The sequence below is a fragment of the Pongo abelii genome, chromosome 12 (genome assembly GCF_028885655.2).
Source record: "Pongo abelii isolate AG06213 chromosome 12, NHGRI_mPonAbe1-v2.0_pri, whole genome shotgun sequence".
Classification (NCBI taxonomy): domain Eukaryota; kingdom Metazoa; phylum Chordata; class Mammalia; order Primates; family Hominidae; genus Pongo; species Pongo abelii.
Genome location: NC_071997.2, coordinates 41,790,179 through 41,817,096, shown reverse-complemented (window position 1 = coordinate 41,817,096; position 26,918 = coordinate 41,790,179). Strand labels below are relative to the sequence as shown.

Genomic DNA, 26,918 nt, shown 5'->3' with positions numbered 1-26,918 from the left:
ACCTGTTTATAGCATGGTTTACTGAATATGTTAAGCCCACTGTTGAGACATATTGCTCAGAAAAAAGATACCTTTCAAAATATTACTGCTCATTGACAGTGCACCTGGTCGTCTAAGAGCTCTGAGGGAGATGTACAGGAGATGAATGTTGTTTTCATGCCTGCTGACACATCTGTTCTGCAGCCTGTGAAGGAGTAATTGACTTTCAAGTCTTACTATGAAATACATTACTTAACTAGAGCTGCCATAGATAGTGATTCCTCTAAGAGATCCGGCAAAGTCCATTGAAAACCTTCTGGGCCGGGCGTGGCGGCTCATGCCTGTAATCCTAGCACTTTGGGAGGCCCAGGCAGGTGGATCACAAGGTCAGGAGATCGAGACCATCCTGGCTAACATGGTGAAACCATGTCTCTACTAAAAGTACAAAAAATTGGCCGGGCGTGGTGGTGGGCGCCTGTAGTTCCAGCTACTCGGGAGGCTGAGGCAGGAGACTGGCGTGAACCCGGGAGGCGGAGCTTGCAGTGAGCTGAGATTGCGCCACTGCACTCCAGCCTGGGCGACAGAGGGAGACTCTGTCTCAAAAAAAAAAAAAAACCTGGAAAGGATTCACCTTTCTAGATGCCATTAAGAATATTCATGATTCATGGGAGGAGGACAAAGTATCAACATAAACAGGAATTTGGAAGAAGTTGATTCCAACCCTCATGGGTTACTTTGAGGGGCTCAAAACTTCAGTGGAGGAAGTCACTGCAGATGTGGTGGAAATAGCAAGAGAATTAGAATTAGAAGTAGAGCCTGAAGATGTGACTAAATTGCCAAGATCTTATGATTAAACCTGAACAGAATTGCCAGACTTGAACAGAATTGCCAAAATCTATGATCAAACTTGAAGAGTTGCTTCTTCTGGATGAGCAAAGAAAGTGGGAACATAAAGAAAACAAATATTAAATGGCAGATTTAAATCCCACTGGGCCACTAATTAAATACAATGGTCTAACACAAATAACAGAGACTAGCAGAAGAGATTAGAAAATACAGCCCAACTATATATGTTGGTTATAAGAAGCGTTCTTCAAATATAATGACATAGGTAAGTTAAAGGATGGAAAAAAGATATATTATGCAAACAGTAATCAAAAGATAGCTGGAGTCACTATAAAGTGGGAAAAAAAAAAGACCAGGAACAATGAGAGACTTTAAAGGGCCAAATCACCAAGAAGGCACCCTTGAGTATTTTATAAATGTCAGTTCATTCCATTTGGTTGATAATGTTGTTCATGTCCTCTCCATCCTTGGCAATTTCTTTTCTCTTCTTTTTTTTGATAAGGTGTCTCGCTCTGTCACTCAGACTGGAGTGCAGTGGTGGGATCACAGCTCACTGCACCCATGACCTCCTGACTCAAGCGATCCTCCCACCTCAGCCTCCCCAAGTGCTGGGATATTACAGACATGAGCCACCACACCCAGCCTGGCAAACTTTTTATGTAGGAGTTCAGACAAGTATCTTAGCCTCTATGGGCCACATGCAGTCTCTGTTACATATTTGTCTTCTGTTTTTTTTTTTTCCTTAACCATTTAAGTACGTAAAACCTATTCTTAGCTCACAGACTGTACAAAAACAGGATACAAGCCAGATTTGGTCATGGAACATAGTTTGCTGACCAAGGATCTAAATAGATGCAGAGAAATCATTTGATGAAATCAAATATCCGTGATTAAAAAAAATTCTCAGCATCTAGAAGCAGAAGGGGACTTCCTCAAACAGACGAGGGACATTCAAAATTTTCACTGTGCCTCCTGATGAGGAGGAAGGGATGACCATGACTTTTTTCTTCGTGTTTGCAAAGAGTAGGGCAGATATAGTGAAAAGTTTCTGTCCTGGTTGGTCATTCTTTTCCCAACACTTTGTCTGGAAAGAGTAAGATTTTCTTAGGGCGTGTTTTGTCTGTGAACGTTGGCATGTCTGTGTTGTAGGCACTTTGAAAGCCTGAGGCCTGGTTATGTAAGGAGTCAAAAAAACCAGAAACCTAGGGAATTCATCATTAGGTCATTCCTGGGTCTCAGGTTACTAGCCAGTTTGTCTTCTTTTCTTCACTTTTTCAGAATCTTCTGTTAGTTGCATTATAAATTTTATTCAGTTTTTTTTTCTTTTTGGTGATTAATGAGGGAATAGCATGGTATGTGCTTGTTCCATCTTTTCGTAAATTAGGGGTTTGAGATAGCTTTCAAAAAATTATGCATAATTAGTTCTCACTGTTACTTTTGTTTTTTAAGCCTAAGGATTTTATTGGGGCAACTTCTGTTATTTTGTTAGCTTTTGAGTAGTGTGTTAACATGAATATGTACATTGTTAAGATCTCATTTTAGTTCTGAGCATCTCCTTTTTAGTCTTATCAAGTTTTCAGCCTGTACAGATGTGAATTTCTGTTTTTGCTAAGTACCCTATAGATAGCCAAAATAAGGAGTGGTTAGCACGGATTGTCAACTCATTTTTTTTTTTTTTTTGAGACAGAGTTTCGTTCTTGTTGCCCGGGCTGGAGTGCAGTGGCGTGATCTGGGCTCACTGCAAGCTCCGCCTCCTGGGTTCACGCCATTCTCCTGCCTCAGCCTCAGAGTAGCAGGGACTACAGGCGCCTGCCACCACGCCCAGCTAATTTTTTTTTTTTAGTTTTTAGTAGAGATGGGGTTTCACTGTGTTAGGCAGGATGGTCTTGAACTCCTGAACTTGTGATCCGCCCACCTCGGCCTCCCAAAGTGTTAGGATTACAGGCGTGAGCCACTGTGCCCGGCTGCTGTTCTTACTGTCTTTATGACCAATAAGGTAGAAGAGTACATAGTGTGCAGATTTTTATATGTGTTGATTATATTAACATTCGTCTTCTTGCCTGCCAAAAAAGTCTTCAGTAATGAAGAGAAGGAATCCAACCAAAAGAAATTATACCAAGGTATGAGAGGCCTAGGTGGGCAGATGGCTTTAGCCCAGAAATTCAAGACCAGCCTGGATAACATGGTGAAACCCTGTCTCTACCAAAAAATACAAAATCAACCAGGCATAGTGGCATGTGCCTGTAGTTCCAGCTACTCAGAAGGCTGAAGTGGGAGGATCACTTGAGCCTGGTAGGTTGAGGCTGCAGTGAGCTGAGATCATGCCACTGTACTCCAGCCATGGGGAAAGAGTGAGATCTTATCTCAAAAAAAAAAAAAAAAAAGAAATTATACCAACATATTTGCAGTTGGATAGTGGAATTGGATAGATTATTGACATTTGAATTGTTTCTTTGCTGTGTTTGGTGAGCAGAAACTTAGAAATATCAAAATGAATATATGCTTATATTCCTTAACATTTTATTTAAGGATATGATGCATTAAAGGCAATATTTTTTTCCACATGTTTTTATTGCTTAAAGGTGGGAAAGGTTTTTATTCCTGGACTGCCAGCTCCTTCTCTGACGATGTCCAACACAATGCCTCGGCCCAGTACTCCACTTGATGGCGTTAGTACTCCAAAGCCTCTTAGTAAACTCCTTGGATCATTGGATGAGGTAAGAAAAGGACTAGGTGTTGCCAAAAAGTTAACATTTTTTAAAGAAGTTTGGTTAAATATTAGTTCTTTCCATGGTTAACTTAATTTTAGTTTCTACTTGCAGAATAAATGTTTTCAAACAGAAGTGATTCAGTTAACATATATTGACCTCCCTTGTGACGTGTGTGATACTTTTTGAAGGTGCTGGAGAGATGGAAATGTTACATTCTTTTCCATCTAGGGATCTCACAATTGTGTAGAGTTGATGTACTGTCTGCATAAGAAATTAGAATTTAAGAAAGACTCATGACTTAGTAATGTGGAAAAGAGAGTACCATCGTTGATTGACTGATGGGAAGATAACATCCAATGGGAGGACATGGCAAAATCAAAGCCTCATCTCTGAGAGACATGTCAGTCTTCGTTTGGACCTTGGGGATGAGTAGGATATCTGTAGGTAGAAAGGAGCATTCAGGGCAAGGAGGAACCACACAGGCACAGGCAGGAAGGCCAGATAATGCGGAACATTTTTTAATGGATATTTGTATCTTCATCTCCTAGTCATAAGGACTCAATAAATCTGTAGAATAAATACTCATAAAAGTACAAGTAGTCTGTAGGGTGAGGCAGGATAGGGTTTGGATAACAATAATAACCTTTTTTGAGCATTTTCTATGTGCTGGGCATTGTTCTCAGTGCTTTATTAGTATTCATTATTTTCTTAGAACAGCTTTATTGAGAAGATAGTACTATGATTCTTTTTTTTACAAATGAGATAGAGGTTACAAATGAAATAAACCTAATAAGTGGTAGAATTGGGATTTACACTCTTACTAATGTGCTCTTAAAGGGAGAAAGGATGAAAAGGTGGTTTTATTCTGAATGCAATTGACAGGGCATTACAGGATTTTGAGAAAGGACTTATGAGGTTTTGGATCTGTGTTGTAAATAGGTGTATTTTGGGATTAAAGATAAGGAGACCAGTTAGCCTCCAAGTGAGGTTGTCTGTGTCAGTTTAAGAAGTATGAAGAGGGTCTGAGGTAGGGCAGTATATGTGTGGAAAGAAGGGATTAATGTGAGAGGCCTTGAGAGGTGGAAATGAGTTTATCAGCTGATTGGTTTTGTGCTGCTGGGCTGGGGAGAGGTGATGTGGAACGAGGCTCCGAATTCTCTGAACAACCTGGGAAGGTACCTGGATTTAACAAGTTAGGAAGCCTGGAGAAAAGTGGTTTGTATTTAAAGGACATGTGAGTGTGGATGTTTAGGGACGGTTCAAAGGGAAGGTTAGTGCTATCAGTTGTATTTGATAATGTCTATGTCTTCATTATATTTTTAAACGTGCAACATTGAATTTTTTTTCCTTCAAACTAGCACATTTGCAGAACATTCAAAGGGGGAACTGGAGAAGTGTCAAAGTGTTTTATGTGATTTGGAAGAATTTCTTTTATAATGGAGAATGGTTTCCAACTTTTTTAGAATTCTATAAGCCTGGTAATAGTGCCTTTTTGATAGATTTAAGGTCATGGAAATGATAGTCTAACACATTGGCTGATGGCTTTTCCACTTCTCTGGAAGATTTTGCTAGTAGACTTAGAGCCAGGACCAGTGGAGCTGAATTTTTCCTGGTGACTTTTAGAGTAGAATCTGGAATAGAATAAATACATCTTAGTCTTGATTGTCAGTGTTGACAAGATATTCACTTAGAGATATATAAATTGAATTAAAGGAATCAAAAAAGGATCAGTGGTCATGACTGGAGATTAAGATTGGAAGCATCTGCATGTAGATAGTAACTAAGATCATTTAAATTTTTTGTTTGCATATCTGCAGTTAAGCAAATAAATGCTGTTCCTCTATTTTTCCTGTATTCTTGAATAAATAATTGCCTATAGGGGAAATACCACTAAATACTGGTCTCATTTGTTGGCTTTTTCATTACCGTCCTTTCTTCCTGGGCTCTTACTTCCTCAGCTGCCTCAAATCACAGTTTAGTCTTTTTTTTTTTTTTGAGATGGAGTCTTTCCCTGTCATCCAGGCTGGAGTACAGTGGGGGCAATCTCACTGTACTGCAACCTCCACCTCCTGGGTTCAAGCGATTCTCCTGCCTCAGCCTCCCAAATAGCTGGGGCTACAGGCGCCCGCCACCACACCTGGCTAATTTTAGTGTTTTTAGTAGAGATGGGGTTTCACCATGTTGGCCAGGCCGGTCTTGAACTCTTGACCTCAAGTGATCCGCCCACCTCAGCCTCCCAAAATGCTGGGATTATAGGCATGAGCCACCGTGTGCCCCAGCCCACAGTTTAGTCTTTAGCCCTGTAAGGTCGCTAACAGTGCTGCTATGACTTTCCTTGCATATTGTCAGCCTTTCCATATGTTCCTCTTACCACCAAAATTTGCAGATGGCCAGAGCAGAAAAAGCAAGGTTCTCCAAGAACATTGACCCCCTTCTCTGCAGTTGCCTTCTCTCCTAGATCTTGGTCCCTCAAGTCCAGGTTGCTTCCACAGCTTTTCCACAGCCACCAATCAGATGTTTTCCTTTTACCTACCTTTTCTAGTTGTTTTCTGTGAGGACCTTGGTTTGCTGGTACTTCATTGTATCTGGAACAAAATGTTTTAAAGAGCCTGGGTCTTGCCGTGTCATCCAGGCTGGAGGGCAGTGACTATTCACAGGCTCACTACAGCCTCAAATTCCTAGGCTTAAGTGATTCTCCTGTCTCAGTCTTCTGAGTAGCTGGGACTATACAGGTGTGCACCACCATGCTTGGCTTGGAGCAGAATGTTTTTGAATCATTACATATTATTGTTTGTTAGACCATATGCAAAAAAGAAATAGTTAAATTTCCTTGTCCTTAATTTCTCAGAAAACAATTCATTTGTGTTGTATTTACGACTTTTTACAGGTTGTTCTGTTGTCCCCAGTTCCAGAACTGAGGGATTCTTCAAAACTTCATGATTCTCTCTATAATGAGGATTGTACTTTCCAACAGCTTGGAACTTACATTCATTCTATCAGAGATCCTGTCCATAACAGAGTCACCCTAGTAAGTATAAACATTTGGTAGCTTTCCAAGAAGTGGGCTGGCATTTCAAATTTGACAGAATACAGAATTTTGTCTGAAAAATGACAGCAAACATTTCTCATGATTTAAAAAAATCTATTGTGTCATTTTTTGGCACTATTTTACTTTTTACTATACGGTAATTCTGCTTGTTTTCTACAGTTTCTGTATTATTAAAAACTTAGTGAAAACAAAAGCTTGTTGAGTCAGTTGAATTGTATATTGATGTGATTTTTTGTTTTCTCATTAAAAGTAAATGTCCTTTTGATGATGGTGACTCACTGTATAAAGATTAGACACTTTTTATTAAAACAAGCATTTTGGAAAACATTTTGCAAATAATTACATTTAAAGTTTCTGAAATTTGGAAGTGTTCATTTCTGTTTGAAAATTGTTTTTCATTTATTTTATTGCTTTGATAGGCAAAGTCTTGTACCAGCTATTTTTAAGACATTCAAAGACTTAGAATGCACAGATTTTATTTACTTTCTCATTTGTTTCCATCTAGGAACTGAGTAATGGCTCCATGGTTAGGATCACTATTCCTGAAATTGCCACCTCTGAGTTAGGTACGATTGAGAAGTTTCATTTATAAGACATGAAGTAATTGTGATTTACGTTAATAATTGGGGTATTAAACATTATTTTGCCATTTTTGCAGCCACTGGATCAAGTTCTTAGCTTTGTAGAGGAGCTTTAAAGAGCTAGGGAGTGCTTTGTGATATCCACTGTATGTGTGCTCTAAGGCTGAAGTACAGGTGAAGGATGTGCTAGTTCTGTTCTCTGAGGTTCTTCTGTTGAGGAATATCTTGCAGTATAATAATATATGGACATGTCAGCTGGGCATGGTGGCTCACACCTGTAATCCCAACACTTTGTGAGACTGAGGTGGGTGGATCGCTTGAGGTCGGTAGTTTGAGACCAGCCTGGCCAACATCACCGGTGAAACCCTTTCTCTACTAGAAATACAAAAATCAGCCGGGTGTGGTGGTGCACTTCTGTAATCCCAGCTACTTGGGAGTCTGAGGCAGGAGAATCGCTTGAAATCAGAATGCGGAGGTTGCAGTCAGCCGAGATCATGCCACTGCACTCCAGCCTAGGTGATAGAGTGAGTCTCCGTCTCAAAAAAAAAAAAAAAAAAAAAAAATATATATATATATATATATATATATATACGGACATGCCTCTTGCAAGAACATCTGGGAAACTGGAAGCCTAAGCAACTAAGATATTTCTTGGCATATTTAATGTTTTTTTTTCTTTAATGTATTAATGATTTTAATTTTAAAATAAATATCTAAATTTTCAGATAAATTGTGAAAGTAACATAATTGCCTTAATTGAATAAAACTTAATATTATTGCCAAAATACAATCAGAATTATCTTAATAAATACTGGATTCTGCTTGAATTATTCCTGAGATGCAATTTCAAAAATGCTAGAGGAGAATATTTCTGAACATAGAATAGTAAACAAAATGTTAGAATTGAAGGGATTTGCCAACAAACGTAGGTTAAGAAAAGAATGCCTGTATGATATAAGGAAGTTCATGACATATCTTGGTTTCAAATCTAACTGCCAAAGCAGGACATTGGCAGATTGTAGACTAGAATGACTTTTTCATTTTAGGAATTTTCACTGCTGGTAAATGGTATTCCAAGTTGATATAGAGATTCCTTGCCTTCTAAAAGGTATTTTGTAATCACAAGGCCAGGTACCTAGAAGTATTATAAGCCTAAGCAAAATATATAAAAACTAATAATAATGGAAGAAATTAAATAAATAAAAACAAAAAATGTTACCCCTTTATAGCCAAACAGAAGCCCCATAGTTTATGCACATAAGTTTATGTACTTTACCTGCAAAGGGTTCTCACACTCATGCAGCATTGGGTTTACACTTATTTTGGATTCAGCTATGACATACTTGGTTATTTGGTATTTTAGTATTATTTGCTTCCAACCTGTGCTGTGTGAGTTTGCACATTGCAAACTGATGGGACAGAGGATATGTTGATGAGGGTGGGCCCAGTGGCATGACAGTGGAAAGGGAAAAAAGAATCCTGGAAGAGAGGATATGTGAGTACACAAATATTGCAGTTTGGGATTATTTACTACTAAAAGCAGATTTGGGTTTCTTCACAGTGGTAGCCCTGGCCACTCTGAGGGGATCATTGTATGACAGTGTAGTGCTATAATTGATGTGGAGCCATTGAGAATGGTATAAGGCCAGGTGTGGTGGGCTCGTGCTTGTAATCCCCTCCCTTTGGAAGGCTGAGGTGAGGGGATTGCTTGAGGCCAGGAGTTTGAGACCAGCTTGGACAACATAGTGAGACTCTGTCTCTACAAAAAGAAAACTAAAATTAGCCAGGCATGCTGGCATGCATCTGTAGTCCTTGCTACTTGGGAAGCTTGAGCTGGTGGACCACTTGAGCCCAGGAGTCGGAGGTTACAGTGAGCTATGATTGCACCACTGTACTCCAGCCTGGGGACAGAGGAAGACCCTGTTTCCCCTTACCAAAAAAAGAATGGTGTAAATTATGTGGTATTAACTCTTAACTCTTTTAAGGCAGAGAGCATGTGAAACATTTTAGAAACTGAACGACGTCAGAAATAAAGTTATAAAGCTTTGGTTAATAGGCATGTTAACTCATTTAGAACATCATGTAATGCTAGCTAAGCATTGCTATTTGTGGATGCATATATTGAATATTATATATTTGCTGAAGTATTTAGGCAGTATTTTATATAAATGTATAAACATAGAAGTTGTATGTTTTTCATAGTGACTTTTTTTTTTTTTTTTTGAGACAGAGTTTCGCTCTAGTCATCCAGGCTGGAGTGCAATGGCGTGAGCTCGGCTCACCGCAACCTCTGCCTCCCGGGTTCAGGCGATTCTCCTGCCTCAGCCTCCCGAGTAGCTGGGATTACAGGTGCCCGCCACAATGCCCAACTAATTTTTGTATTTTTAGTAGAAATGCGGTTTCACCATGTTGGTCAGCCTGGTTTCGAACTCCTGACCTCAGGTGATCCACCCGCCTCGACCTCACAAAGTGCTTAGATTACAGGTGTGAGTCACCATGCCTGGCCCATAGTGACTTTTAATTTGTCACCGGAGCTAGAACATCTTTAAGAGTGAAAGGGAGCAGCTAGTAATTGCTGGGCAATGGATGTAAATCAGGACTGTCTCTGGCAAACTGGGCTATTTGGTTACTTTATTTCTGATTCAAAATTAATGATCGAAAAGCTGTCCTTGGCTGGGCACAGTGGCTCACACCTGTAATCCCAGTGCTTTGGGAGGCCAAGGCGGGTGAATCATGAGGTCAGGAGTTTGAGACCAGCCTGGCCAACATGGTGAAACATGGTCTGTACTAAAAATACAAAAATTAGCCTGGGGCAGTGGCAGACGCCTGTAATCCCAGCTACTTGGTGGCGGAGGCAGGAGAATCGCTTGAACTCAGGAGGCAGAAGTTGCAGTGTGCCAAGACGGCGCCACAGCACTCCAGCCTGGGCAACAGAGCGAGACTCCCTCTCAAAAAAAAAAAAAAAAAAGCTGTCTTCAGACCCCTTTCAAGCCCTGTTGAATTCAGTAGTTGGTTTTAGTTTCAGATGATTGGTTAGGTAATGTTTGCATCTCATTGGCTCTTTAATGACAGTTTTCTTTTCATAATAATTGGCCTTTACATAGTAGAAGTTAAAAAAAACTTGGTTATTGAAAGGGGAAAAGAAATGCATGCAGAGTAAGAATACTAAAATTAATCTTTGCTTTTAATAGTACAAACGTGTTTGCAAGCAATTAAGTTTATCCTGCCAAAAGAAATAGCAGTTCAGATGCTTGTCAAGTGGTACAATGTCCACAGTGCTCCAGGAGGACCCAGTTATCACTCAGAGTGGAATTTATTTGTGACTTGTCTCATGAACATGATGGGTTATAACACAGACCGCTTAGCATGGACTAGAAATGTAAGTAAATACAATTGTTTTCTTTATGAGTTATTCTGTTAATGTAATGGTTGCATAATTGGTAATATGACATTGAGACTACATAATAGGCATACCATATTCAAAATAATAGAATAATATTAAGGTTTATTGTATCTATATATTGTAAATCAAATCTCACTTAATAATATTAACATTTTACTAGTAATTATAATTACTGAGCTTTGGAATGTTAAAGCATATATGACTATTTCTCATTTCACCTTTGTAAAATGACTGCAAGTTATGCTAGGATTAGTGATAGTCTTGGTTTTATTGATGAAGAAACTGGATCACAAAGAAATCACAGATCTGTGATTTTTTAAAAACTATGACTAGACTGCATCTTCTGACTCCTTGTTGAAGATTGTTTTCTGAAGACAAGATTGTCTTTTTACACACATGTTGCTTGGGATGTGAAGATGAAGGTTTGCTTTGAGGGAGATTTAAAGTACCTTAGCCTGACTATCTACTCTGTTAATGGTATAAAGCCTTACCTCTCACCGTCTTCCCCCAGTAACATCCTTACAGGCCCTTATTAGATTATTTACAAAATTAGCAGAGTGGTGTCTTCAGTATTGGTGATCTCCTTCTGGCTTTGGAGATCACTCCCAGGACAACTTTGCCTGGGTCACTCTGAAAAAAAATCATTCTAGATTATAATTACCCCTTTTCTAGATAGCTCAGCTGTACCATTCTATGTTTTAGCCTTGTACAGCAAATCCATTTTTTTTTTTTTTTTTTTGGAGACAGAATGTCGCTCTGTCACCCAGGCTGGAGTGCAGTGGCGCAATCTCGGCTCACTACAGGCTCCGCCTCCTGGGTTCACGCCATTTTCCTGCCTCAGCCTCCCGAGTAGCTGGGACTACAGGTGCCCGCCACCACGCCCGGCTAATTTTTTGTATTTTTACTAGAGACGGGGTTTCACCATGTTAGCCAGGATGGTCTCGATCTCCTGACCTTGTGATCTGCCCGCCTTGGCCTCCCAAAGTGCTGGGATTATAGGCGTGAGCCACCGTGCCTGGCCAGCAAATCCATTTTTAAAACTTGTTTTTTGTCTTAATTAGGAAAGGAAAATGTGGAAAATGGACGAATTAAGAAAATAATTATACTACTCAGAGATAACCACTCTAAATATTTTTGATGTTACCTTCTATATAAAAATACCAGTGAAAATTTCCCCTATCATTAAAAATTTTTTCTAAAAAATCTCCATCGTTTCTTCATAGTGTAGTTTTATCATAACCAATAGCTAATAATTGTACCTTGTGAATCTGTTGTTTTCCTTATTGTGAGTAACTTATAAACATCCTTTTTCACGAATCTTTAACCATATCTCTAGTTACTTCCCAAGAATTGAATCTTAAAAGAGAAACTGTTGGGTTGAGTAATGTTTGGAAAGGGGTTCCCAGGTGACATTGTTACTAGCATCATTTAAAAGTGCCCATTTCACCAGTGTTTATTTGTGGTGTGGTGAACCTTTGCCAGCTTCCTGAGAAATTTTATCTTATTTCTGTATAAGTAAATGGGAATGTTTTTTTCAAAATTTCATCAGTTATTTATAGTTCTTATTTTTTGATTTGTATTTCATGTCCTTTGTCTGTGTTCCAGTCTCTTCTCAGTCCAGTGGCCAAAGTAATCCTGTTTGATAACGTCAGGTTGCGTTAGTCACGCCTCTGCGTAGAATCTCCCAGTGACTTCCCATGTCACTCAGAGTAAAGGCCATAGGCTTATAAGATGCCATGTGACCTAGCCCTTGCTCACCTTCCTGGTCTTATTTCTTAATGCTTTGCACACATCATCCCAGCCACATTGGCCTCAGCTCTGTTCCCTGAGCACTGCCAGCATGTTTCTGCCTCTGAGTGTTTGCACTTGCTATTACCTCTATGGAGAATGCTTTCCCTCCGACAAGACATGCTTAGGTCTTTATTCAGGTGTCACCTCAGTGCTGCCTGTCCTGTCTCTCTCTGTAGAATTACACCTGCCTCCATACCTTTAGTGCCATTTACCTGTTTTTTTTTCTTCTCACTTAATTAAATATAATATACTATATGTTTTACTTATTTTGTTTTGTGTCCCTCCTCCCCCAGCTGGAATGTAAATTCTAGGAAGGCAAAGATTTTTGCTTAGTTTTGTTTACTACTCTCTCTCTCCAGGACCTGTGGTATTGCCTGGCGTAGAAGGGTACTCTGAACATTTGTTGAGTGAATGCCGTTTTCCATCTGAGTGAGATACTGTTTTTAAGAGTTTGTGTCTATTTCAGCACATGAAGGAATTGCTGTCTGCAATTTCCTTGAGAAAAATCTTATGGGAAAATAGGGACAATTTTCTTTTCTTTTCTTTCCTTTTTTAAGACGGGATTTCACTCTGTCATCTAGGCTGGAATGCAGTGGCGCTATCTTGGCTCACTACAACCTCTGCCTCCTAAGTTGAAGCGATTCTTGTGCCTTAGCCTCCCGAGTAGCTGGGATTACAGGCATGCACCTCCACGCCTGGCTAATTTCTGTATTTTTAGTAGAGACTGGGTTTTGCCATGTCAGCTATGCTGGTTTCAAACTCCTGAGCTCAAGTGATCCTCCCACCTTGGCCTCCCAGAGTGCTAGGATTACAGGTGTGAACCACGGCTCCTGGCCTTCTTTTCTTATTTTAAACAATTGTATCCAAGTGACATTATCCCCAATTTTTCTGTTCTTTATTACATGTGAAAAGATTAAGCCTCATAGAAACTGGATTTCTACATTATGAAAAAGCATGTCAGCTTTCTGTAGTTTTGTGTATCATTGTCCTTGGAACTTGTTGATGAGTACAGATTGTTGAGTCCTAGTCTCTGGCAGAGAACCTATGCCCCTTCGCATTTTCATGTTTTGGGGAGGACTGAGCACCTACCCATTTTTTCCTTTGCAAAGAAGACATGGCTCTTTGACTTACTTATTGCATGATAATTATAAAGGAAGGAATAAGGAAATCAATTCTTGAGGCCAAGTTGCTTTGCCATTTATTTATAGGACTGCATGGTTAAACCCTTGCTATCTTTTGTCCTCGTAGTCAAAGCTTAGGATGAAATGGTCCTTATTGGCAAATGGTTTTCATTTTGCTTTGTTCAGATTTATTCTTTTTGGTTTCATATATATAATGTGGTGGAGTACAGAATTTCTGCCAATGACTAGTTACACAATTTTTGGCATTTCTTTGTGCTTTCTTTAATTTGCTGATGTGTTAAATGAGCACACTGGACTGTACATTGTAGGAACAGTTGCATTTAGGGTTAACTTTTTGTGGCTTTTGGGCTGCTCTTTTTTTCATTAGATAAATATTGAATCCCTGCTGTGGGCCAGGCATGATGCCAGGTTTCTCACATATACCCCAAACAAAACAGATTGTTCTTCTGGAATTGACTATCTTGGGGGAAACAAATAAATAATATTTGATACATGTGTTATGATAGCTAAAGGGTAAGGGTCCATATGAGCATATAACAGGGTTGGCTAACCTGAGACACATTGATAGAGTGAAGATTAAACAGATCCATGTATGGCACAAAGAGCCATCCTTATCAGGCAGTTTCTACTTTCTCATAACTCCAGTCCTTATGAATCTGTTAATTATAGCAGGGACATTCTTTTTGACTGTGGGACTTTGTGTGTGTTATATTTTGGTTGAAGTTTTAGGTTAGATAGTTACTGTTATATTTGTTGCTTTGATTTCACTGTTATTACCAGATTTTTTATAATATGTATGAGTTGGGCTGTTTTTTATTTGAATGCTTCACAAGCAGATCTTCTCTCTCAATAACATTCAGTTTTAAAAATCACTTTATTGCTACCTGTGTTTAGTTTTTATATAGAAATCAACTCTGTTTAGGCGAGTGAGTTGATAAATATGTAAGTTTTTCAGCATTGGAAAATAGCCATTGCCATTGATAGAGTTCCAGTTTATTAGTTGATGGTCAATGCCCATGTGGAGCAGCTGGGGCAGCGAAGATTATGCCAGGGGAAATTGAAGAAGAGCAACTTGTAGAAAACTGCTTTTATGTAGTTGTATTAGTTAGAAGATAGGCTCACTGTTATAATAGAAAGGCCTCAAAAGATACAATGGCTCAAACACAACAAAAATGTCTGTCTTGCTTACATAACAGGGCTTAGCAGATAAACAGGCCACACAGTTATTCAGGAACCTAGGTTGATGGAGGATCTTTTGTCTTCAGTTCAAAGATTGCCATTGGTTGACTGCATTCCAGTCAAGTGGAAGGGGCAAAGAGCCTGGAGGAGCAAAGGTAGGACTGGACTGGTCCTGGAAGTGATGACAGTGACTTCCATTTATAATTAACTCTGTCAAAGGGTCACACCTAACTTCAAAGGAGGCAGACGTATGTATGTAGTCTGGCTGTGGGTTCAGGAGAAAGAGGAGAAAAAAGATTTTCCAGAGTAGCTGCTTGTCTCTGCCATAGAATTGTTAGATAGTTTACTGTAGGTGGACTGTAAATAAATGTTTGCTTAGTTCTAACATTTGACTGATATTGGGCTGATCCTTTGAGACTTGGTATATTGTGGATATGCCTAAAGTTTCTTTTTCTACCAAAGATGTGATGTAATCTATGTCGTTACAGAAGTAGGAGAGGGAAGGAAACTACCATTAAAATCAATACTTAGGAGCCCAGGCACTCTTATAGATGTTTGCATATATTAATATGATTTCATTTCATCTTTACAGTAACCTAGAAGAAAGATATTTAAATAATGACTTTCCAGATCAAAAAATGAGTTTTGATGGCTTTTCTCAGTTTTCATAATTGGGAGAACTGATTTCTGAATCCTTTAAGTTGATCAGTTGACAGGAATGCATTTATGATTTTTATCTTTTCTTTTGGGGTTACTTTTCAGTTTGACTTTGAAGGATCACTTTCCCCTGTCATTGCGCCCAAAAAAGCAAGGCCTTCCGAGACTGGATCTGATGATGTAAGCGTTATTATTTCTTGCTAATATAAATTTATGGGTATTCATACTATTCTTCCACTTCTGTGGTATTCCTATCAATTCCTATATCTTTCCAACACCTTTCACTTTATTTATTTTAATACTGAATAGCAATTATTTTGAAGAGTAGGATCTGTTACATTTTCTGTGGTCTTTAATGATTATCTAAAAATTAATATATGTATTACTGCATTCTTTCAGTTTGGGTTTGTAGACATTTTATTATCAACTGATCACCTGAAATGACAGCATTTACGTTTTTTAAATTAAGGTTCTCAATCATATCAGGTTCCATGGTGTATTCCTTCTTTTTTTTTTTTTTTTTTTTTGAGACGGAGTATCGCTCTTGTCGCCCGGGATGGAATGCAATGGCACGATCTGGGCTCACTGCAATCTCCGCCTCCCAGGTTCAAACAGTTCTCCTGCCTCAGCCTCCTGAATAGCTGGGATTACAGGCGCCTGCCCCACCATGCCCGGCTAATTTTGTAGTTTTGGTAGAGACAGGGTTTCACCGTGTTGGTCAGGCTGGTCTCGAACTCCTGACCTCAAGTGACCTTCCTGACCTTGGTGTCCCAAAGTGCTGGGATTACAGGCATGAGCCACCGCACCTGGCCTCCCTGGTATATTCTTAAGTGGTCCAAATATATTTTTTTAAATTGTGGTGTAATTTACAAAAATGAAATACATCTTAAGTTTACAGTTTGATCAGTTTTAATATATGCACACTCATGTAACCTACAATCCTATAAAGACACAGAATATTTTTATAACTCCATAAAATTTCCTTGTGCGGTTTTTTTTTTTTTTGAGACGGAGTCTCGCCTTATCGCCCAGGCTGGAGTGCAGTGGCACGATGTCGGCGCTCCACCTCCTGGGTTGAAGTGATTCTCTTGCCTCAGCCTCCTGAATAGCTGGGATTATAGGCATGTGCCACCACGCCTGGCCAATTTTTGTATTTTTAGTAGAGATGGGGTTTCACCATGTTGGTCAGGCTGCTCTTGAACTCTTGACCTCGTGATCTGCCCACCTCAGCCTCCCAAAGTTCTGGGATTACAGGCATGAGCCACTGGGCCTGGCCCCTCTTGCTGTTTTTAATCAGCTTTATTCTCTTCTTCTAGCAATCACTGATCTGAATTCTGTCACCATATCTTAGTTATACCTGTTCTAGAACTTGATGTAAATAAAATAATATAGTATGTAATCTTTGGTATAAGATTTATTCAGCATAATGCTTTTGAGATTCATTCATATTGTTACAGATACCAGTAGTTTGTGCTTTTTTATTGCTGAGTAGTATGAATATGCCATAGTTTGTTTATTCATCCTTCTTTTGCTGGTAGATATCTAGGCTATTTCCATTATTTTTTTTAAAGTCTTATGAATAAAGCAAGCTACTGCCAAAATTCACTTTGTGAATATATATTTTCTTTTTTTTTTTTTTTTTTTTTGAGACAGAGTCTTGCTCTGTCATCCAGGCTCGAGTGCAGTGGCACGATCTTGGCTCACTGCAACCTCTGACTCCTGAGTTCAGGCAATTCTCATGCCTCAGCCTCCCCAGTAGCTAGAATTACAGGTGTGTGCCACCATGCCTGGCTAATTTTTGTATTTTTAGTAGAGACTTGATTTTGCCATGTTGGCCAGTCTGGTCTCAAACTCCTGGCCTCAATAATCCGCCCACACTGGCCTCCCAAAGTGCTACGATTACAGGTGTGAGCCACCATGCCCAGCCCGTGGACATACATTTTCTTTTTTTTCTTTTTTCTTTTTTTTTAAGAGACAGGGTGTCACTCTGTTGCCTACTCTGGACTGCAGTGATGCTACTGTAGTTGACTGTAATCTCGAACTTCTAGGCTCAAGCCATCCTCCTACCTCAGCCTCCAAGTAGCTAGGACTACTGGTATACTCCATCATGCCTGGCTAATTTTTAAATTTTTTTGGTAGAGACAAGGTCTTACTATAATATGTTGCCCAGGCTGGTCTCAAACTCCTGGGCTCAAGCAGTCCTCCTGCCCCTATCTCCCAAAGTGCTGCGATTATAGGCGTGAATTTTAATTTCTTTTAATTTAATTTAATTTCTTTTAAATTAAAATTCACATCTGTAATTTTACTTTCTTTTAAAATTCACATCTGTAATTTTAATTTCTTTTAATTTAATTTCTTTTGAAATGAAAATTCACGCCTGTAATCACAGCACTTTGAGGGGTAGGGGCAGGAGGACTGCTTCAGCCCAGGAGTTTGAGACCAGCCTGGGCAACATATTATAGTAAGACCAGTTGTATACCAAAAAAATTTAAAAATTAGCCAGGCATGATGGCGCATAACCTGTAGTCCTAGCTACTTGGAGGCTGAGGTAGGAGGATGTTAAACACTCTTTCATGTGCTCATTAGCTGCTTATGTATCTTTTTGTGAAGTTTCTGTTCAAGTCTTTACCTACTTGTAAATTAGATTTTAAAAAATATGTAAGCTGTTGAAGTTCTTACATGTTCTACACATGAGTTCTTGACCATATTTTCCCTTAGAATATGGCTTTAACAGTGTCTTTGATGAGCAGAATTTTTAATTTTAATTATCCAACTTATCAGTTTTTTATTTTATTTTATTTTATTTTTTGAGATGGAGTCTCACTCTGTTGCCCAGGCTGGAGTGCAGTGGCATAATCTCGGCTCACTGCAAGCTCCGCCTCCCGGGTTCATGCCATTCTCCTGCCTCAGCCTCCCCAGTAGCTGGGACTAACAGGTGCCCGCCACCACACCTGGCTAATTTTTTTGTATTTTTTTTAGAAGAGATGGGGTTCCACCGTGTTAGCCAGGATGGTCTTGATCTCCTGACCTTGTGATCCACCTGCCTCGGACTCCCAAAGTGCTGGGATTACAGGCGTGAGCCACTACACCCGGCCCAGTTTTTTCTTTTATGGTTAGTTCTTTCTGTATCTAGTCCAAGAATTTTTAATTTAGAATAACACACTGTATTAAGCCTTATAAAAACACCCGTAAATTCCAAGATCTGGAAATAGCATAAACCACATTCTCTGAACCAAATGCAGTAAATCACAAGTAGAACCAAAATAGACTGAATATTTGGAAAATGTAGTCCAATCAGTCTGAATATAAAAATCAGTTGATTATTAGATTATATTACTAGCCCTGGCATCTTATACATGTGGAAAGATGAATACACCAGCTGAATGCAAGTGGACCTTCCTTCTTACCAAAACACAGTTCAGTGTAGTGGCCACTAACTTGCCATCTACTTTTCCTATAAAACCTAGCCTGAAATAATCTTAAATTTTCTCTCTCAATCTCTACCTAAATAGTATAATTCTTCTCCCAATGTCTTTCCTAAAAGGGCATGACAAGATTTTTTTTAATGGTTTTTAAAGGTGGCTTGCCTTAACGTTTATAACTGGCTTGCTATTTTATAGTTACTTCATTCTTAGCATTGTCTTTTTCTTTTTTAATATACTCTTAGATCAACTTAATGTGAAAATGAAACTTGAATTATTTTAAATGAATTAATTTTCTTATGATATTATAAGGAGGTATTATTTTTAAAAATTAATATTCTTTTTATTCTTCTCAGGACTGGGAATATTTACTAAATTCAGACTACCACCAGAATGTTGAGTCTCATCTTTTGAACAGATCTTTATGTCTGAGTCCTTCAGAAGCTTCACAGATGAAGGATGAGGATTTTTCACAGAATCTCAGTCTGGATTCTTCTACACTTCTCTTTACTCACATACCTGCAATTTTTTTCGTTCTTCACCTTGTGTATGAGGAGCTTAAGTTGAATACTCTAATGGGAGAAGGAATTTGTTCACTTGTTGAACTTCTCGTTCAGTTGGCAAGGTAAAGTTGTTTGTAGGTTAGAAACTGCCAGGAAGTCCTGAGATGACTGTCTTTTCCATGATATCATATAGGGACCTTGTAAATAAGTTTCTGAAATCTACCTTCTCAGAAAACTAGGGCATCTCTGTAAAACACAGAGTTGTTTGAAGAGACTGGGTTTTTAGGGCCTGTGAGCCATGCAGGGATTTTTAGTCTTTGTCCTGAGATTAGTGGAAGGTCACGAAAAAATGGAGATGACCTGCTCAGATTTTCATTTTGACAGGATGACTGACTGGCTATACTACGGTGGGAGTTCTAGAATAACATCTGCTGTTTTGTAATATCCACATTCAAATAGTGCTTTATAGTTGACAAAATCATAGTTTACATATAAAGTCTCAAACAAGGTAAGTTTCCTATTTTAGTGATGAGGAAACTTGCCTAAATTTGTTTCCTGGGATATGAGTGTTTGATAGTTGTAGACTCATTTTGCTATGCTATCCTTGTTGCAGTCTGAGGTTGTCCCTCTCTTTGAGGCACTCATAGTAGATCTACAAAAAGATAGTTCTAATAATACTTTTCAACACCTTTCAAGAGCTTTGAAGCACCTTGTGTATGGCTCAGAATTCTAGGGTCATACTTATGTGTTGTTTGACCTTTATGACCTTTGGTGATAAAGAAGTTGAATTTGAATTGAAAAGTCAACCTCTGAGTTAAGACATAGTACATTTTCTAATTTCTGTTGTCTTTTTTGAGATCTTGAAATTCAATCCTGAGACATGGCAGTTTTAATCAATGGTAAATATCTCTTAGGATGTCATTACTATCATGAAAATTCTTTTGTAATTAAGTAATTTCCAAACCATAATCATGGCTGTCTGAAATAAGTAATGTGTATGATGTTTTACATTTTTTTTTTTTTTATTTTTATTTTGTGAGATGGAGTCTCGCTCTATCGCCCAGGCTGGAGTGCAGTGGCGCAGTCTCGGCTTACTGCAAGCTCCGCCTCCTGGGTTCACGCCATTCTCCTGCCTCAGCCTCCCGAGTAGCTGGGACTACAGGCGCCCACCACCGCGCCCGGCTAATTTTTTGTATTTTTAGTAGAGACAGGGTTTCACGGTGTTAGCCAGGATGGTCTCGATCTCCTGACCTTGTGATCCGCCCACCTCGGCCTCCCAAAGTGCTGGGATTACAGGCGTGAGCCACCGTGCCCAGTGATGTTTTACATTTTATCAGGTTTTGTTTTTTTTTTTTTACACATATTTTATCTTATTTAATCTTTAAAACTTCAGAGTAAGTGAGCTGGTATTGCCCCATTTTCTAGAAGAAAATACTGAGGTTTATAGACATGACTTATGGAAGATCACACAGCTAATAAATAGCAGAGCAGAAACTAGATCACGGTGCTTTTACTGTGGTTTTCCTTCCACAAAATTTAGCAAAAAGAGATTGGGTTGCATTTGTCGCACTGGATACTTTAAAGTCCAAAAATACAATAGAGAGACTCTAGATTTGGTTATCTTTCTCATAAGTAAGTTTTTAAATTGAAAGATTCAACTAATGAATCCTTCCAATTCTGTTAGGAGAAAGTGTTGTAATACTTTCTTTTTTACATGCTCTTACTGTTTTAGGGACTTAAAATTGGGGCCTTATGTAGATCATTACTATAGAGACTACCCAACACTTGTCAGAACTACTGGACAAGTGTGCACAGTTGATCCAGGTAAGTGGTCGTGCTTTTAAATATTTTCTAAACAGTGTAGTGATATTTCCTTGTATCTTTCTCAATGAATAGCAGAGGATGTATTTCTTACCATTAGCTTCTAAGTCAGGGGCAATGCCTTTCCACCAGGCAGATTTTAGTTCATAGTGCTTGTTTTCTGACACGTAGTAAGCCATAATATCTTCAGTGTATAGGGAAAATTTTACCCATCCCTAAGATTCTGACTTGCAAAAGTCAGAGAAAGAGCTTCCAGTGTCAAGGATGCCTTTTTTTTTTTTTTGAGATGGAGTCTCGCTGTGTCACCCAGGCTGGGGTGCAGTGGCGCGATCTCAGCTCACTGCAAGCTCTGCCTCCTGGGTTCACGCCATTCTCCTGCCTCAGCCTCCTGAGTAGCTGGGACTACAGCTGCCCGCCACCACGCCTGGCTAATTTTTCTGTATTTTAAGTAGAGACGAGGTTTAACCGTGTTACACAGGATGGTCTTGATCCACCCGCCTCGGCCTCCCAAAGTGCTGGGATTACAGGCATGAGCCACCGCACCAGGCCGCCAAGGATGCTTTTAACTTAGACTTGTACTGTACAGTTAGTACCACTAACCATATGCTACTTAAATTCAATTAAAATAAAACATATATTTCCTCAGTGTACTAGCTGCATTTTGAGAACTCAGTAGCCACATGGGGCTAGTGCTACCATATTGGACAGTGCAGATACAGACACAGAACATTTCCATCACCACTGTACTATCCTAGACCCTGAGTTAAAGGTACTGAAATTTGGGGCCCAGTTGTTGGAACAGAGCTGAATCCTGGATGTTTCTTTTGTTTTTTTCACCTTTAGGGTTAGGGCAAAATTTTTGGTTAGATTCTTTTTTTTTTTGAGACAGGGTCTCACTCTGTCGCCCAGACGGGAGTGCAGTGGTACAGTCTTGGCTCACTGCATCCTCTGCCTTCCAGGCTCAAGCAATTCTCCTGCTTCAGCCTCCCAAGTGCCTGGGATTGCCTGGGATTACAGGTGTGTGCCACCATGCCTGGCTAATTTTTGTATTTTTAGTAGTGATGGGGTTTCACCATGTTGGCCAGGCTGGCCTCGAACTCCTGACCTCAAGTGATCCACCTGACTCAGCTTCCCAAGGGGCTGGGATTACAGGTGTTAGCCACCACATCCAGCCTTTGGTTAGAGTCTTTATATGCCTTGGGAACAAGAATTTGCTAAATTTCCATCCAGGATGGGATAAAATAGAAGTCATTTAAATTCTACATTTAATAACATAGTTACTTATGTACTGTGGCAGAAAACATGAAGCATTTTGGAGAATATGGAAAAACGTTATTCCTTTTTTTTTTTTTTTTTCGAGTCTCGCTCTGTCTCTTAGGCGTGATCTCGGCTCACTGCAACCTCCACCTCCTGGGTTCAAGTGATTCTTCTGCCTCAGTCTCCCAAGTAGCTGGGACTACAGGTGCGCACCACCAGGCCCAGCTAATTTTTTTTTGTATTTTTAGTAGAGACGGGGTTTCTCCATATTGGCCAGGCTGTTCTTTAACTCCTGACCTCGTGATCCACCTGCTTGGGCCTCCCAAAGTACTGGGATTACAGGCGTGAGCCACTGCACCCGGCTGGAAAAATATTATTCTAGTTGTTTCAAAATGACAGGTAACTGTTGATCATCTTCCGTTTAAAATAAAATAATGTTGTCTTAATGTATTTTTGTGTCTTTTTGAATATTTATCTAATTTTAAAGGTCAAACAGGATTTATGCATCATCCATCATTTTTTACGTCTGAGCCACCAAGCATTTATCAGTGGGTGAGTTCTTGTCTGAAGGGTGAAGGAATGCCACCTTATCCTTACCTCCCTGGAATATGTGAAAGAAGCAGACTTGTAGTCTTGGTATGTATGTGGAGTGTTACTACCTATCTCCTTTTTCTTTTAAAATTTAGTTTTAAAAAGTACACCTAATATTAAGTTTTTCTTTCTGTGTATACTTTTGTGAATTTCAGTACGTGTATAGATTCATGTAATTACTACAATTAGGATATAGAACATTTACATCACCCTCAAAAATTTCTCTTATGATTTTGAGATTTATCCAAGTCGTTTCCTGTATCAACAGTTCATTGCATTCTATGGCTAATTAGTAGTTTATTGCATGAATGTGCCATAGTTGGTTTTTCATTCAAGATAATTGGGTTGATTTCAGTTTTTAGCAATTGTAAATATAGATGCTGTCAGCATTCATGCTTAGCGTTTTATGTGAACATAAGTTTTGCTTTCTCTAGGACAGGTACCTAGGAGTAGGATTGATGGGTCATGTAGTTAAGTTTGTATTTTGTTTTTAAGGAAACTGTCATCTATTTTCCAGAGTGGCTCTTCCATTTTACATTTTTACCAGCAATATTTAAGAGACCATTTACTTGCATTCTTGGTGGTGTTTGGTATTGTCACTCTTTTTTATTTTTGTCTTTCTGAGAGATGTGTAGTTATACCTCATTGTGGTTTTAATTTGCATTTTCCTAATGGCTAATGATGTTTTGAGGGTTCTAGGTATGAGGTTTTGTCAGATATGTGGTTTGCAGATATTTTCTTCTAGCTTCTACCTTGTCTTGTCTCGTCATTCTCTTAATACATCAAAGAGCAAAAGTGTTTAATTTTGATGAAGCTAGTTTATCTGTATTTTTCTTTAATGGATGTTGCTTTTAGTGTCATGTCTAATAATTCTTTGTTTAACTTCAGGTTTTGAAGATTTTTCTCCTGGGTTTCTTTGCATGTTTTACATTTAGATCTCTAATCCATTTTGTTAATCTTTTATAACATGTCAGGTTTTAAGTCAAGGTTTTTATTATTTCATTTGGATATCCAGTTCTTTCAGCACTATTTTTTGAAAAGACTATCCTTTTTCTATTGCATTTGCATTTTTGCCAAAAGTTAATTTGGCCACATTCTTGTGTGTCTGTTTCTGGACTTTCTATTCTGGTTCATTGATCTTTGTGGCTGTCTATGCTGTTATTACTGTAGCTTTATAGTAAGTCTTTAAAATTGATTAGCGTTACTCCTCCCTTCATTACTCTTCTTGCCTTTTCATACTGATTTTATTTTTATTTTTATTTTTGAGACAGGGTCTCACTCTGTCGCCTAGGCTAGAGTGCAGTGGAGTGATCTCAGCTCACTGCAACCTCCACCTTCCGGGTTCAGGCGATTCTCCTGCCTCAGCCTCCCAAATAGCTGGGATTACAGGATCCTGCCACCATGCCCGGCTAATTTTTTGTATTTTTAGTAGAGACGGGGTTTCACCATATTGGCCAGGCTGGTCTCGAACTTTCAACCTCAAGTGATCCGCCCGGCTCAGCCTCCCAAAGTGCTGGGATTACAGGTGTGAACCACCGCGCCCGTCCCATACTGATTTTATAATCAGCTTGTCTATAGCTACAAAGAAAAATCCTGCTGAAATTTTTTTCAAAGAAACATTTCATTATTTTTATTATTTTTTGTTTACCTCTAGCTGCAAATCTCATGATTTATTTATTTTTAGAAATTAGTTTGTTATTACTGGTTAATACATGTCCAAGATCAAACCTTCACATAGAACCATAGGGCTGTAACGGTGGATAAGGTAAGTTTCTTGGCATACCTGTTCCTCAGTCCCCCCATCTTGGAGCAGCCTGCTCATAGGCCCCTTGTGGGCCTTTCCAGGTGGGGTCTTCCCAGGCTTGCAGGAGAACCATATGCTTTTGTCCCTTCTCTCAAATGTTGGCAGACTGTAAATGTCTTTGCCCCCTGCCCTTCTTTTTCTTTACTCTGCGTTTTGCTCTGCTTCATGGTGAGAAGTGCTTCAGAGTCCCCCCATGGCTCCAAAACAGACATACAGAATGATGATTCTGTTGAAAAAACACAGATTTTTTTAATGATAGCAAAATATATATAACATAATATTTGTCGTTGAAATTGTTATTATTATTATTTCTTGAGACAGAGTCACTCTGTTGCCCAGGCTGGAGTGCAGTGGCACAATCTCAGCTCACTGCGACCTCCACCGCCTAGGTTCAAGAAATTCTCCTGCCTCAGCCTCCTGAGTAGCTCGGATTACAGGCGTGAGTCACCAAGTCTGGCTAATTTTTGTATTTTTAGTAGAGATGGGGGTTCACCATGTTGGCCAGGCTGGTCTTGAACTCCTGATCTCAGGTGATCTGCCCACCTTGGCCTCCCAAAGTGCTGGGGTTACAGGCGTGAGCCACTGCGCCTGGCCTGAAATTATTTTTAGTGTACAATCCAGTGGCGTTGAATACGTTCACATTGTTATGTTGCCATCACCACTGTCTGTACCCAAGACTTTTTCGTCATCCCCAACATAAACTCTACCTATTAGACAGTGACTCCCCATTCCCCTTCCTCCCAGGCCCTAGTAATTCCATTCTGTTTCTTATGAATTTGTCTCTTGTAAGTACCTCATATTATGGGAATCAAGCAATATTTGTCTGTCTGTGTCTGGCTTATTTCACTTAGCATAATGTTTTCAATGTTCATCCATATTGTAGCATGTATCAAAATTACATTGTTTTAAAGGCAGTATTCTATATATTATTCCATTGTATGGATATACCACAATTTATCATTTCACCTGATGATGGACATTTGGGTTGTTTCCACCTTTTGACTATTGTGAATAGTGCTGCTGTGAACCATGGGTATGCAAATATCTGTTCAAGTCTCTGCTTTCAGTTCTTTTTAATATGTACCTGGTGGTGGAATTGTTGGGTCATATGGTAGGTAGTTTGACGTTTAACTTTTTGAGGAACTGCTAAACTCATTTTCCTAGTGGCTATACCATTTTACATCCTTATCAGCAATGCAAGAGGAAGGGTTCCAATTTCTCCACAGTCTTGCCAACACATATTATTATTTTCTATTTGTTTTTTTAAAAATTATAGCCATCCTAGTATTTATGAAGTGATATCTCATTGTTTTGATTTGCCTCCTTAATGATTAGTGATGTTGAGTATATTTTCATGTGTTTATTGGCCATTTACGTATCTTCTTTGAAGAAATATCTATGCAGATCTTTTGTGTATTTGAAAATTGGATTTTTATTTTCAAGTTTAGGCATTTTTATGCTCTAGATATTAATGTATCAGATACATGATTTGCAAATATTTTCTTCCATTCTATAGGTTTTTCTGTGAATGTCTTTTCAGTAAAACTGGCATGAGTGCTCAGTTTACCTCTCTGGCCTTTCATCTTAGTTTTATCCTCTTGGTATTCCTTTATAACTTGTCAGTTCAGAGATCTATTTATAAAAATATGAATTTATTTTTATTTATAAAAATATTCTGAAAACTATCAACAGAAGCCCTTGTTGATAGGTTTTTGGTTTTGTCATTATAAGTTTTATTGGACCTTTTTTATTTTTTATTTTTGTTATTTGAGACAAGGTCTTACTCTGTCACCCAGGCTGGAGTGCAGTGGTGTAATCATGGCTCACTGCAGCCTCAACCTTCCGGGGCTCAAGCAATCCTTCTACCTCAGCCTCCTGAGTAGCTGGGACCACAGGTGCACACCATCACACCTGGCTAATTTTTGTATTTTTAGTAGAGATGGGGTTTTGCCATGTTGCCCAGGCTGGTCTTGAACTCCTGACCGCAAGTGATAAATTTTTTTTTATGTGATGTTTAGCTAATGAGACATTTGTAGTAACCTTCTAGCTTATGGTGGCTCTTTTCTATTGAGTCACTTGTATATGCGGACATGGCATTGTCTGTGTACCATTTGTTGAAATGAGGGAAAGGAAGGAAGGGAGGTAACATTTATTGGGAGCCTGTTGTCTTCAAGGAACTTTA

At 39.1% G+C, this 26,918-nt stretch overlaps 1 protein-coding gene across 7 annotated transcripts in view; it reads left to right on the top strand.

Annotated features, from left to right (window-relative positions):
• ANAPC1 (anaphase promoting complex subunit 1) overlaps nucleotides 1-26,918 on the top strand; it is a 117,464-nt gene that overhangs the window by 30,247 nt on the left and 60,299 nt on the right. For 4 of the 7 annotated variants that reach the window (XM_024242498.3, XM_054547928.2, XM_063713564.1 and 1 more), the window contains exons 14-21: nucleotides 3,408-3,542; nucleotides 6,424-6,564; nucleotides 7,091-7,151; nucleotides 10,358-10,545; nucleotides 15,444-15,518; nucleotides 19,117-19,385; nucleotides 20,996-21,087; nucleotides 22,829-22,977. In XM_024242498.3, coding sequence (XP_024098266.2) covers nucleotides 3,408-3,542; nucleotides 6,424-6,564; nucleotides 7,091-7,151; nucleotides 10,358-10,545; nucleotides 15,444-15,518; nucleotides 19,117-19,385; nucleotides 20,996-21,087; nucleotides 22,829-22,977 — 1,110 coding nt within the window. Of the gene's footprint in view, nucleotides 1-3,407; nucleotides 3,543-6,423; nucleotides 6,565-7,090; nucleotides 7,152-10,357; nucleotides 10,546-14,767; nucleotides 14,837-15,443; nucleotides 15,519-19,116; nucleotides 19,386-20,995; nucleotides 21,088-22,828; nucleotides 22,978-26,918 lie in introns of all 7 variants that reach the window. The other 3 variants (XM_063713563.1, XM_063713561.1, XM_063713562.1) reach the window with 1 other exon arrangement.